This window comes from Mesitornis unicolor, unplaced genomic scaffold (genome assembly GCF_000695765.1).
Source record: "Mesitornis unicolor isolate BGI_N332 unplaced genomic scaffold, ASM69576v1 scaffold47059, whole genome shotgun sequence".
NCBI classification, from domain to species: domain Eukaryota; kingdom Metazoa; phylum Chordata; class Aves; order Mesitornithiformes; family Mesitornithidae; genus Mesitornis; species Mesitornis unicolor.
Genome location: NW_010208847.1, coordinates 17,322 through 31,113, shown reverse-complemented (window position 1 = coordinate 31,113; position 13,792 = coordinate 17,322). Strand labels below are relative to the sequence as shown.

The following is a 13,792-nucleotide window of genomic DNA, read 5'->3' as shown; positions in this document are numbered from 1 at the left end:
TCTGGCCCTGAGACAAGGTGCGGAGCCACATGGACCTTCAGCCTGACCCAATGCAAACATTTTTGTGACTGTTGTGCAGAATACCTCATCACTTTAACTTGCTGAGGCCGCTCCAAATATGCTAATATTGGCCCAACTTAAACTCTTCTGTTTCTTATCTGCAGGATGAATCAACAGGAGAGATCACCTTCTATATGAAGGGGGCTGATGTGGTGATGGCTGGGATTGTGCAGTACAATGACTGGCTGGAAGAGGAGGTATGGAGCTGTCTCTGCTACCTACAGACGGTTTCTCATGCTTTTTTCCTTCCAGGGCAATGCATGGCTGTGGCAGAGTGGACATAACTGCTAAAACATCTGCGAGCCAGGTCACTGATCTTGGCAATTCATTGGGGTAGTCTTCAGGCAAATATATATGCAGTAACAAGGAAGTCAGGTGGCGAGTTCAACATACTAAGTGCAGAATAAGTCCTGTAAATAAAATGGCAATCAGTTTTGAGCAAAATCCACTCAAGATCACCAGATTTGTCCCAGGCTTGATCCTATGTTTGGATTTATTTTAGACTGAAAGGTCTAATTTCAAAACTGCATTTGGTAGCTTTGTACTGGGATAAGTTTGTCAGGTTAATAGTCATGTTGACACAGAGTTCGTAGCAGTAGCTTCAGTTACTGATTTTACCTACCCCCAAACTCTGTTGTTCAAAGAAAATATACTACTTTGGTCTTACTTTAAAGAGTTTATGGCCAAAGATGTGAAGTCAACAAATCGAAGGCCTATGTCCTTTTACTTAGAGAAAATGAAATCAGTGGGGTTGGTTTTGCCCCGTTGGTATAGCAGGGAGGACTTTTTTTGTTTTCTGATCACTGGGATAGATTACAAACCATTTCAGATCTCCTTTTTTCCTCTTGAGTTTATCGTGCACTTTATCAGATGTTTTATACTCACTAGGGTTGCTCAAATGGGACTGTTATTTTCTTAACCTGCTATCTTACATTGCCATCTCTGCAATGCTGTGCATAAATCATCTTACTTGAGATGCAGTTTATGGTTTACAATGTGATACTTCTTTCCAGTGTGGTAACATGGCTCGGGAAGGCCTGAGGGTTCTTGTCGTAGCCAAGAAGTCTCTGACAGAAGAGCAGTATCAAGACTTTGAAGTAAGTTTTTATTTGTTTTTTTTTTCTTTGTTTTTTAAACAAATAGTTACTGAAGTGATTCTCACAGACCTCTCGTGATAATGCCACCTCTCATCTCCCTGCTCCTTCTGCTGGAATTGTCATTCTTCAATGTCTTGCTGTTCTTTTAATCAGAGTGGCTTTTTAACTGCTATGTATGAAACTGGATTCCAGCCAGGGTCCTCCAAAACAGTTCCTGTATCCTGCCTTACTGTCTTTTGTGGTTATAAATTCTGCAAATATTAATCATTTGTTAGACAGGTTGTGCTTGTGTGAGGAAATGCATTGGCTTTTAATTTTCACTGTGACATTCTGACATCCAAAGGAACTACAACCAAGCAGAATATAACCCCACTAGGATTAATGGTAACACAGGTTTCGTGCATGGTGTTTTTTAGATGGGTCTCTACACACAGCACTCATTTGCTCACCCAAGGTAGGCAAAATGTGAAGGAGAACTGCTCAGTTAAATGCAGAGGTGAGATAGTGGAAATGCTTAGGACTCTCTATTGCCCTCGTTTGTAGATGTGTTGGTTGCAGAAGCTGTGGTTAGACCTGTGATGCAAGGGAGTCAATTCAGCATCTTCAGCAGCTGCTGAACATTTGTGTGTGCAAGGACATGCTGCGTGCCTGGCTAGCACAGGGCAGGGACAAAAATGACTAAAGCTTCCTGAAATACTTTCTGCCTTATTCTGTAACACGCACCTCATGTTTGGAAGCCATTACAGGTGGCATCCCGAATAGCAGTTCCCAGAGGCAGGTTAACTGATTAACCCTGTGTTCCACAAAAATGTGGGCTGGCTGTGGGAGTGACTGTGGCTGTGTCTGCTCTGTCCTCAGGCACGCTACGTCCAAGCGAAGCTCAGCGTGCACGACCGCTCCCTGAAGGTAGCCACAGTCATCGAGAGCTTGGAAATGGAGATGGAGCTGCTGTGTCTCACGGGTGTGGAGGATCAGCTGCAGACAGATGTCAGACCTACTCTGGAGACGCTGAGAAATGCTGGCATTAAGGTCTGCCCAACCTGCTGGTACTCCTAAGAGGAACACTTAGACCCTCTGTCCTACAGACAGTAAATTAAGACAGTTTGGGCGCTCTGTCAATGTAAACATTTCACCAGGTGCCCTTTGTGAGTGGGAACAGTGGGGATGGCCAGTGCATTAAATGTTAACTAAACAGATGAAAGCATGTTACCTTTTGTGCTTTTCGTCCCCTAACTCACTCTGGCTCCTTCTGCAGAGAGACCAAGTGCGTGGCAGGAGGGTAGCTACAGCAGAGTTTTGGGCAATTGTTTCTCTCAGATGGTTTGCATGAACAAGACCGGTTTGGGTGTGTTTAGTCTCTGGCGCAGACACTCCCGTGCTGGTAGAAGCCCTGGGCTGTGAGCATACACGGTTGCAGTAGCCACTAGAGGGGGTCTGAGTCAAGAGAATCAGGGACTAGACCTTTTTTCCCAGGTTTCTGGTCTCTGGCATCTGAGACTCGGACACCTATCGTCTGTGTTCAGTCGTGAGGAATCGGTGTGATGCCGGCTTGTTTTCTGTCTCTGAACACTTGTCAGTCAGATCCCGGACTTGCAAAAGGAGAATTAATTTAAAAAAAAAAAAAAAAGGACTAAACATGCTGATTTGAGCAAAAAAAAAGTAGGTAAAAGGTTCTGGTTGTGGGTTTTTTCAGCTTTAAGTAACAAAGTGAGCAAAAGTCTTGAGCCGTGCTGTGAATTCAAAGCAGGGATGTGTTTGGGATTTAGGTAGGAAGTGGGATTCAAGGTGTGGGACAGACTCCCTTGTGAGCCATGCCTGTAAACAACAGGGACTTCAGCAGAGTTGAGATGAGCAGAATCGGACAAAACTCCTTAGCAGCATGGTGGCTTTCTCCCCCTACAGCATAGTGCAGGCCAGTTATTCCAAAGTGGTTTCATTTTTTCTCTCCACCTTGGCTGGAGTCGGTGTCAGGGTGTGGATGTGTCATTGCACAGTGAGTGCGGCACTTCTGAGCACTCCTTGCAGTGGAATGTTCATTAGGGTATTGCATGCAAGTGGTAAATCAAGAGTGAATGCAGTCTGGTAATTAATTACAGAGACCATCTTGTTAAGATCAAATCTTTTTCCAGCCTCAGGTTATTAAACAAATAAGTGAATCTTTTTTTTAAAATTTATTTAAGTTTTGTTAAATATTCTGGAAAGGTGGCTTGAAAGAATAAAAACATAAGAGGAGAAAACAAAATAAACTCTGATATATTTACACTGTCGAGGGAATTCCTTGCCAGATTATAACAGAGTATTGCTGCTGACATTGCTTTCTAATGCCCCCCCACCACAAAATAAAAGGAGCAGTGTATATTTAAAAAAAAAAAAAAAAAAAAAAAGAACCAACTTAGTCTGTTCCAGACGCACACATCAGCAGTGAGCTAACCCCAGTTGCATCATCCACATTTCAGGCAGGGCCATGAGGGATCTTTATGCAGCAAGGCCTGCTTGTTTCAGCGTACGAGAAATAGCAGGGGTGGGACACATTAACACACGCATACACATTCTTTCTTTGCATTTTGTGGGTTTATCAGCAGAATCTTGAAATATTGCAGGTGGGAAATATGTTATATGTAGTTTGTAAGTTCTCTTGTGTTTCAGCCTCTTTTAAAAGCTTTGCTTGCTTTCATCTGTGAGATTTTTTTTTTTTATGTTTTAAAATAGGGCTTTTTTAGAAAACTAATTTGTATAAATATTTTAACAGTCCTTTTATATGCCTGGACTGGCAGGTGCTACTTGTAGATATCCTGCAGATGTGGTTGTTAAGTTTTGTATTTAATCCATTAAATATTTGGATTTCAGGTGTGGATGCTGACAGGGGATAAGTTAGAGACAGCCACGTGTACAGCCAAGAACGCACATTTGGTGACACGGACACAGGACATCCATATATTCAGACTAGTGAGTAACACCCACGTACCCTTTTCTCAACACTTACTTGTTCAAGACCCCAGATTCTGGGACAGGAGGAGTGCTGAGATCACAAATGATTTCCAGCACTAGACCCAGAATATTTTTATTCTTCTGACCCAGCTTTCTATCCCCTGAGCTTTGGTTTATCTGACTCTGTGTTCTGACTACCTCAGTGTCCTGCCTGTGCATATTACTTTTGCTCCCTCTGAGACTTGTTTGTTTGTTTTTTCACCTCAAGGAAGCAAAGTCTTCCCTTGCTGTCTTTTTCCCCAGGTGACGAACCGTGGAGAAGCCCATCTAGAGCTGAACGCCTTCCGCCGGAAACACGACTGCGCTCTTGTTATTTCTGGTGACTCCCTGGAGGTAGGCTCCAAACACCTCGGGCTGTTCAGGAACAGCCCCGAAACTCAGTGGCTGAATTAAGACTTTTTTTTTTTTTTTTTTTTTTTTAAAGAAACTTTCATAGCACAAACATCAGTGATGCTTCTGATCTCTGTAAATTAGGTGTGTCTGAAATACTATGAGTATGAGTTCATGGAGCTGGCTTGCCAGTGCCCTGCTGTCGTGTGCTGCAGATGCGCTCCAACGCAGAAGGCCCAGATTGTGCGATTGCTCCAGGAAAGGACCGGCAAACTCACCTGTGCAGTAGGTAAGGGACTAGTTAGGGAGGAGCAACCACATAGCATGGTGTCTTTATTATTTCTTCTTTTGAATGAACAGTCCCATGTCATCTCATAATACCTGGAAATGCTGAGCTAGGGAACAGTGGTTTTATGGGATAAGATGAAAATTTACATACGGAAATTTCAGTGACAAACTACTCATAAATAATTGGGGTGGTATCTTTGCTAAACAGAATTTGAAGTTGATCACATAAAGTGACATTGTTAATCTGTGAGCTTTGTTTCAGCATTGTGTATAATAATATTGTAGGTACACCCACGTCATTCATTTAGTGGCCAGCCTACCTCTAATCCGTGACAGATTATGCAAACTGAGACAACCCACAGGTCAAAGTGATCAGTGACCCATGGGTCTATTAAAAACAAAATAGAACTTCTTAAAGAATTTAAATTCTTTCTATTTAAAGTCCTGCCTTTGTTGATAGGTTTAAATGTTCCTTCTAATTTTATAGTTCCTTCTAATTTTAGTCTGGTGCAGATGACTTTGGTTGCAGATTGCCTCCGATGCTTAACTACCAATGTTCTTTGTGCTGTGACCTGCAGGTGATGGAGGGAATGATGTTAGCATGATTCAGGAAGCCGACTGTGGTGTTGGAGTGGAAGGAAAGGTGAGATTACCTCGTGTTTAGGAAGATTTCCTATGGCAGTCTGGAAGCTAGTTTGTAACTAACTCTTAAATGAATCCTTAGAAAATTGTACAAGAAAGCAAGAAGCTCCCACAAGAATAAAAATCAGACAATGTAGCCTTATTGTGAAAAACAGTTTGTCTGTAAAGTAGGCTACTGTTTAACAGAGTTCAAGTTCATTACTTGGTTCTTGGCAGGTCCCCTGAGTTTGGCCTGTTGTGGTTAGTTTTGGGGTTTTTAATCACACATAGATGCTCCAAATCCTGGAGCTGTAATTACTCTGATAACATACACCCTACACATACAATTAAAAACTCGTTATATTAGTTTAGAAAGCAAACTCAGGGTTAGAGCTCTGGTTCCTGCATATGGAGCTGTGTGGAGTGACAAGACTGGATTTGGCTGCAGTGGAAAGACTCTGTGTGCAGTAAGCCAAAACATTAAAATTGAATGAACTTTTGAGACTGAAAATTTGTGTTCAAAACTGGCTTGATATGAGTGTCACATTAACATGCATGTTGTGAATCATAATCCAGAGAGTTGCTTAGAATTGGAGGCCAGGGTTCAAATGGGAGTTCTCATATTTTTGCTGTTTGCTTAAAAGCCACGGTGGAAGGCAGAAGTGCTGAGGTAATACTTTTCCCCCACCTAATGTATTGCAAATTTTCTTGGAAATTCTGTCAGTGCTAACTATATAATAATATGATATTTCTTTGTTTTCATTGATGAAATGATCTCACTATGCTTTTACTTGCTTTTGTACACAGGAAGGAAAACAGGCATCGCTTGCAGCTGATTTCTCTATCACTCAGTTTAAACATCTGGGTCGTTTACTAATGGTTCATGGAAGGAACAGTTACAAACGGTCTGCAGCTCTCAGCCAGTTTGTAATCCACAGGAGCTTATGCATCAGTACAATGCAGGTAAGTGGACTGCCATGAGGGCTTTTCCAATGGAGAGGTAAAAAAACAAAATAAAAAAATAAAGTTCTGCATTTCATTTTGGATGCAATTGTTTCTTCTCCTGAAGTTTTCATGGGTTGGAACTTGAGGTTGTTACTTGAGTATGAAAACGTGTAAGTAAGTTCCTGGTCTTGGACCAACATCAGTAACTTCTCCAAAATTGTACAAACAGTATTCTACCTTGGAAAACACTGCTGTGATACAGCATGTCTTTGCTGTCATTTAGTAATGCTAGGAAATACTGAAAAACTGAAGCAGGAGTCTGCTCTTAAGGAAGGTCTGTGCTGAGTAAATTCGCTTCTTCTCGGTTGTGTTTTAAGTAAAGACTTCAAATAGTGCGACCAAAGTTAGGCAGCTGAGGACCTGGCTCAGACCCTGCTGAGGTTACCAAAAGCTTGACCTGGCATGCTATGGGGTGTTCAGAGGAGCCGTGCTGCAGCGACTGGTGAAGCACATATTGGCCTGCCCAAGTGCTTGGCAGCTTGCTGCAGCAACACGGAGGCAGCCTTTTCCTCTCCGTTTCAAAGGAAATCTTAGAAACAGATTTAATATTCACAAAATTTACATTGTTCTTGTGTGCTGAGCCTCAGTGTAACAAAAATGCAATTGCCAGTTGGCAGGAAGAGTTGAAAGAGATTTTAAGAACGCATGAGCCAAATTCCGTTCTTAGCTGTGGTGACTTGAGTGAAAGTTACAGCTGAGGACAGAGGTTATTCTTTGGGAGTTGCATTTCCATGCCATAGTGTACTGATATATTCCTTAAAAATACTAAGCTTGGGTTGGGTTTTTCTTTTTGAGTAAAATACTTTATATTTTTGCAAAGGCTGGTTCTACACTCTCCCTTTTTTAGAATAAACACTTTGGAGAGGGATGCATAGAGACAAAAGTTTCAAACTTAGGGAGCAGTGTAGCTTACTCTGCAGCTAAAAACAAGAACAGAAAACAAACCCATAACTTCTGGTAAAAACAAAGAAAAATTAATCTTGAACTCTGTGAAGTTTGTATTACTGAGTGTTAGCTTTATCTTGTGAAGGGACCATCCAGGCATAAATAAGTATGCTCCTGTCCTTCACAACATCTGGATGGCTCTGGAGGAAACTCTTTATGCTCTTTTCTGTGGAACTACATTACAAAAAGTTTTCAAAGTCCAACTTTCCAGTGCTTGCTATTAAACATAGCTTTCATCCAAAGTTTGCGTAGGAATAAAAACGGTTGATATGACATTCTTCTGTCTTTATTTCAGGAATTTGGAGAACCTGCTACAAGTATGTTCCAGTTTGAACAGAGTATATTTTTAAGCTGTTACTTCTACTGCAGTATCTAACATCTGAAAAGCTTACTTCTTTTCTTTTCTAGGCTGTTTTCTCATCAGTTTTTTACTTTGCTTCAGTTCCTCTCTACCAAGGTTTTCTCATCATTGGGTAAGAGCTCACTTTTTACTAATAGTATGGAAAATAGAATGCATTATTGTGCATAATAAATAGATTTGGGCTAATTAACATAGAAGGCATGTGCATCTCCACTCTGTGTGTTTCACAACACTGCTTCGGAAGATGGATATGATCCTTGCCCGCTTTCTGCTCCTCTGCAGTAAGCAAAGTGACCGAGGCAGTGCAAACACTTCTAGAAACCTTTCCAAAAATTCTGTTTGTCACATTGAGAATGTGAGAAGCAAGCCAACCTCCAGGAAGTGCTCCTTCTATCCCAGTAAAAAGCAGAAGAAGAGTCGTACTCCTACACAGCAGTGAGAGCCAGTGCCCAGCTCCTGACAGTGTCAGAAAAGGGGGAACAACCCAATCTCTTTAACAGGAGGAATCAGTTCCTGTCTAAAATATAATGAGTTTACACTTGTAATCCCATGACTTTGTAGACTCTTGAATACATAATTAGAAAACAAACAACAAATTCACCTCCCGTTGCCCTCTGATGCAAACAGGATCAAGTCTGAACCATAGAACTTTGGGGTGGGGACAGGTCTCTCCATGGCTCTGTTAATAACCTTGTAACACCAATTGCAGTACGTGAACCAATCATCTGTGTATGAGTGTTTCTAATCAAAAGCCATTCAAAAAACAAATCCTGCAGGCTTTTCCTATGAGCAAAACTCTGGTGTGTTACATTTGCAAGTTTTTATAATGTGTATGTCACTTGGCACTTCAGGAATACTGTATTTCCTTTCTGTTTGATCATCTACACCTTAGGTAATTTACTAGTCTTCTGCCTTCTTCCCAGGTACTCCACGATTTACACAATGTTTCCAGTGTTTTCTCTAGTGCTGGACAAGGATGTTAAATCTGAAGTTGCAATGTTGTACCCAGAGCTCTACAAAGATCTTCTTAAGGTGTGGGAGGCTCTTGTTTGTCTGTTTTGGTTTAAGGCAAGATCCTTGTCTTGATTTGAAACTCGCTAAATGTGTAAAGTCAGATATATTATCAGTAGATAAAGAACTTTAGCATGCATTTTCAAGCAAAATTGTTTTAAAGGCAGATTTGAATTAACAGATACAACCAGACTTTCTGGCAGTTTATTGAATGCTACATGAAATGCAATTTATTAAAAACGGCTGGGGAAACAGAAGTTCCATTCTGTGGGAAATTATAAAGATTTAATATTACCAATTTGTTCCAAAATAAAGGGGAAAGAGAAATTGTCAGGGATTTGTCGCTATCCTGGAGCCAGAATAGGGGATGAGGGGAAGCAATGTGCTCATTTGATGAAGGGAGGAAGTTATTGCATAGTTTCTTGAATATAAATTTGCCTTGATGATGATCTAAAGGGACTCAAAGGTTTGGTTGCTGGGCCATTTTTGTAGCTTTAACGGGAAAATCAGGTCCTTCTCCTTAGACAAAGATAACTATTTGATATTTACCATACAAATATCAGGAAGGTAAATCTTGTCTTAGATTCCCTTTCCCCCCCACCCCGCTCTGGAAAATGTTTTGAATAACGGGTATGCAGACTGGGAACATCTTTCTTAATTGAAGGAAAGGGTGGACTGAGTCTTCAACAGATCCTTTCCCTCAAGGATTTCTGTTAAACAGATACTCTTAGAAGCAAAGCCTGTTTTTCCAACAGCCTGAATAAGTCTCCATCTGGTTTCACTTGTATGTTGTCTCTTATGTCATAAACCACTAATTCTCCAACCATCCTTAGGCCTGGTCTAAACATAGGGGATTTTTTTCTCCTGGTATGGCTATGTTGGCTGGAGATGCTTTTTTAAAAACTTATCTGCCTTCAGTATGGTGGTGATTTGTGTGTGTCTAGAAATATAGTATTAATGTAATCATATATGTGTGTATACACACATCTTATATTTCACAGTACAATGACTAAACTCATGAGACATCTTTGCACTGAATTAATCGTGTGTGCGGTAAGGAAGAGATTGTACTGTGCAAGTGGTGAGCTTCCACAGTCCCAGGCCTCCTTCGTGCATCATGAAAAATGAGAATAAAGAGACAGTACCTCAGGGTTGGTTGATTTGTTTTGTTTTCTTTCCAGACCACCTTCAAATTTTTTATTAATTGCTGGATTCATCTGTAAGTGAATGTTCATAAAAAAGAAAACAAACCAATGGAGCTTTGTCTTTTCTTTTTCTTTTTCCCCCTGCCTAGGGACGGCCGTTGTCATACAAAACGTTTTTAATATGGGTCTTAATAAGCATCTATCAAGGTAAGAAGTCAACTTCTGCTTGTGCCTTTAAATGTTGTAATAAGTACAGAACATCTAGTATTTTTGAATTGCAGGAAGTTAACTAAGGCATGAAATGAATTTAGCAATGCATCCTTGGGATAATGAATAAATATTTTTTTTTGTCTCTGAAAACGTTGGCAGCATTACCAAAGGAAGAAATTATCTAAAACTAAATATTGGCAGCAACTGGTCAACCCTGTTGTAGACAGTGATGTAAAAGTTTAAAGCATCGTGCCTCTTCCCATTGGGACCATCCTTTGTAATTTTGTGCAAGTTCCTTTCAGTGCTTTAATTGCTCTGTCTTTAAAGTAGAGCTTGAGATTCTTCCCTTATTTTGAAAAATCCTATGATTTATACAGGTTATTAAGTCAGCATGCAAAATACAGAATCTGTAGCTTTGTGTATTTTATCTAAACCTTGTCTGTTAGAAGTGGCAATAATTCTCATTACTTTGTAGCTATCTGTAATGAAGGACTGGAGTAGGGCTCAGGTTCTTGATCATATCCTATACACTCTAATTAGGCTGCTAAAATAGTTAAGCAAATGTCTTAATTACAATGCAGCTATTATCCAGAAGTGGATGTAGTAATTGGTGTATGTGTCTAAGTTCTTTTCTTTCAGTTTGTCTTCTTTTATCAAGTAACCTCATACTCAAATACTTCCTCTAAGTGTTAGTCAGACAATAGTAGAAAACACTTAAATAATGTGGAGCTGTAAAGATAAGATGACAGTGTGATTCTGTGACAAAATTTACTGTTTTCCAAAATTCCTTTATCAACATGAGTCAGAATAAATGTGCCAAAATAAGCAGCTAATTCTTACTGATTTAATTGTCATTACTATCTTCAGTAAGGAGTGAAAGCAATAATGTAATGACTCTCTTGGCATTATCTTCTGAAATCTAATACTCTAGAACCCTACGGCAGGGATCATGGCCTTCTGCTGCTATACAAATATGATGGCAAAGCCAACACATTTATAGAAAGCTCAGAAGTGGTGGAAAGCTAAAGCCAGAGGGTGATGCATTGAGGGAAAGATTTCTTCTTGAGCTAAGACCGCTATCTGGTTACAATATTTGGTTAAAGTGACTTCATTTCTGATGTACTAGATAAGTAGAAAACAGCAGACCAAACAATTGGTCTAGTTGCTAGCAGAGATGAGCATAACCAAAAACTTGAGCAGTCCTAAATTTTGGAAAGTTCACAGCTGGATTTGAACTTTGTGGCTCAAGCTCTAGTCACTTGCAGGTTTTCCCTTCCGAAGCTCGCCTAGTGTGATGGATGTTGGTGCGGATTACTCATGCTGCTAACATGAGTTATTTGTGCAGGTGGCTGTGCGGGACATTGTGAGCATTCCCTAGCCAGAGAAAGAGCACGAAACAATGCATCATTAACAGTGCTTTAGTGTGTGCTCCTTTTAGGGGGAAGTGTAAAGGGGAGAGAACTCGGCTAGCGTAGTCCAAAGAGAAGCTAACTTGTATGCCCTGAGATTTTCAACACCTTGCTTCCGTCTGGGCACTGCAGTAGGTTTTAAGTATTTGATATCTTTTAGCTTCTGAGTAGTGATCAGCTGCTTTCTGGGAAGACAAAGTTTTGTGATGTTAGAAATCTCCAGCTGCCAAAATAGCATGTATTAATGTCCTCTCTCCATGTGTTTATGACTATGATAGACTCTTATAAAAGTCTGGGCACCTCTGCTGTAGCTTTTCCCTGTCTTCTCATAAATTCTGTCTCCTAAATAGTAACTGATTATTTGTCATTACATTCATCAGGTTTCATGAAAAACAGTCTCAAGACATGACTATGTTTCAGCCTTTCCAAGACCTAGCAGTGGGTTTTAGACCTTAGACTGATGTTTGAATAAAATACCCAAATGTTCCATTCCCTTGCAGGTAGCATCATCATGTATGGAGCACTCCTCCTCTTTGAATCCGAATTCGTCCACATTGTTGCCATTTCCTTCACGTCCTTGATTCTCACAGAGTTACTGATGGTGGCGTTGACAATCCAGACGTGGCACTGGCTAATGATAGTGGCTGAGCTGCTCAGCCTCTCCTGCTACATAGCTTCTCTGGTCTTCTTACATGAGTTTATTGGTAAGGTTCAATGCCTTTCCTCCAACAGGTTAGTTTGACCTGAATAGTGACAGGACTGTAAAGAGCTGAATTGAGCTTAAAGGCTGTTGATGTAGCCAACGGTAATTACAATGCTTCAGACCAGAATAAGCTCTATTTAATTTTAAGGCACTTGAAAGATATTTTATGGTTCTTTCTCATAGCAACATGCTGGAGGAGGTAAAAGTGGTCAGTAGGCTGTGTGCTGCCCAGTGAATTTTATCCATACTTTCAGAGCTCCACTGTGTATCAGCTGTCATATGTAAAAATGGTCTTTATTTCCATATGGGAACTGAACTTGAGACTACAGATTGAAGCCTCTGTGGTTGGTTTTGAAGATTTAATCTTTTAACTGAGTGATGGAGCTGCCTCCTAAAATGTACCTTATTTTATCTGCTTCATTGGGACCCTTCTCTTGTCGGTTTGGTTCGGTTTTGGTTGGCTCTTTAAAATTATTTTTTTATTTGCATGAAACAGAGCTAATCCTCTTCCTTGGCTAAAGGAAAAAAGGAGAGGAATCCCAGATACCGCCAGTAGCAGTCCAGTTGCAAATATCAGATCTGTAGGGTTTGTTCCAGTGTTTGTTTCAGAACCACGAGATGTCACTACTTCTTCCATAAAGCTCTTTGCTAATGCAAGGCAATGAGGATAACTACCCAGTGGGCTAGATCTGTATCTCGCAATTGGGTATACCAGCTCCATTTTGAACAATGCTTCAGCTATTTTTGCAACTATTCTGAGTTGTTATAACTGAGTCAAGAGGTACATTTGCTGGACTACCAGCAAAGTAGCAGACGACAGCTCCCAGCGTCAGAAGTCAAGTAGTCCATTTAAAGAAAGCCAGTATTGCCAGGAGATAAGATTGCCAGGAGGTGAAACTCTTGTTTCATATGGGGCGTGTATGGGCACTTGCCTGTGAGGAGCTGCGTGCCCTACTAAAATGTGCTATGCAGAAAGTTCTGTCTTCTGTGGAAGAGAAGAGCAGAAGAGTGAGGAACCAGGGATCATATGATCTTTGAGGATACATTTGGAGAAGATGAGGCTATGTAAAAAGTGTTGGTAGATTGGATTGCTTTTCTGCACGTCTTCTCAGATCATACTTCCCATCTTCATTAACTCTGTGCTTGTTTTTTTAATAGATGTTTACTTCATTGCAACTTTGTCATTCTTGTGGAAAGTCACCGTCATCACTCTGGTGAGCTGCCTTCCCCTCTACGTCCTGAAGTACCTGAGACGAAGGTTTTCACCCCCAAGCTATTCGAAGCTCACGTCCTAGGGCTGCTCTTCTTGCATACCGGAGACAAATATTGCACATGGCTGAGAGACAAAATCATGTAGTTGTTACTATAACGTATACGTCCGATATTTGCGTAAGGATCATGTGGTAATCTCTATTACATGCTGCTTTATTGAAAAAGACTTCACAACTGCCGTGAACTGAAACCTAATGATAAAAGGGAGCTCTTTTGAGGCCAGAGGCACTTACTAATTCATCCAGTTTTTGTCCCTTTTGTTCAACTTAATGGGGGTCAAGTGTGCATAGCTGCGATGACCATGAGTTTCTCATGCATGGTTAAAAGTATATGAAGGCTGCTAACAG

At 40.7% G+C, this 13,792-nt stretch overlaps 1 protein-coding gene across 1 annotated transcript in view; it reads left to right on the top strand.

The window, feature by feature from the left end:
• Positions 1-13,468, top strand: part of ATP9A (ATPase, class II, type 9A) — a gene marked incomplete at its 5' end in the record, with an annotated part of 36,969 nt that extends 23,501 nt beyond the window's left edge. Inside the window, 13 exons of the mRNA XM_010192648.1 lie at positions 165-257; positions 1,074-1,157; positions 2,016-2,186; positions 4,005-4,103; positions 4,389-4,478; positions 4,620-4,764; positions 5,342-5,406; positions 6,192-6,347; positions 7,743-7,807; positions 8,619-8,727; positions 10,001-10,058; positions 11,971-12,174; positions 13,332-13,468. Coding sequence (XP_010190950.1) covers positions 165-257; positions 1,074-1,157; positions 2,016-2,186; positions 4,005-4,103; positions 4,389-4,478; positions 4,620-4,764; positions 5,342-5,406; positions 6,192-6,347; positions 7,743-7,807; positions 8,619-8,727; positions 10,001-10,058; positions 11,971-12,174; positions 13,332-13,468 — 1,476 coding nt within the window. The remainder of the gene's footprint in view (positions 1-164; positions 258-1,073; positions 1,158-2,015; positions 2,187-4,004; positions 4,104-4,388; positions 4,479-4,619; positions 4,765-5,341; positions 5,407-6,191; positions 6,348-7,742; positions 7,808-8,618; positions 8,728-10,000; positions 10,059-11,970; positions 12,175-13,331) is intronic.
• Between the last annotated feature and the right edge of the window lie 324 nt (positions 13,469-13,792).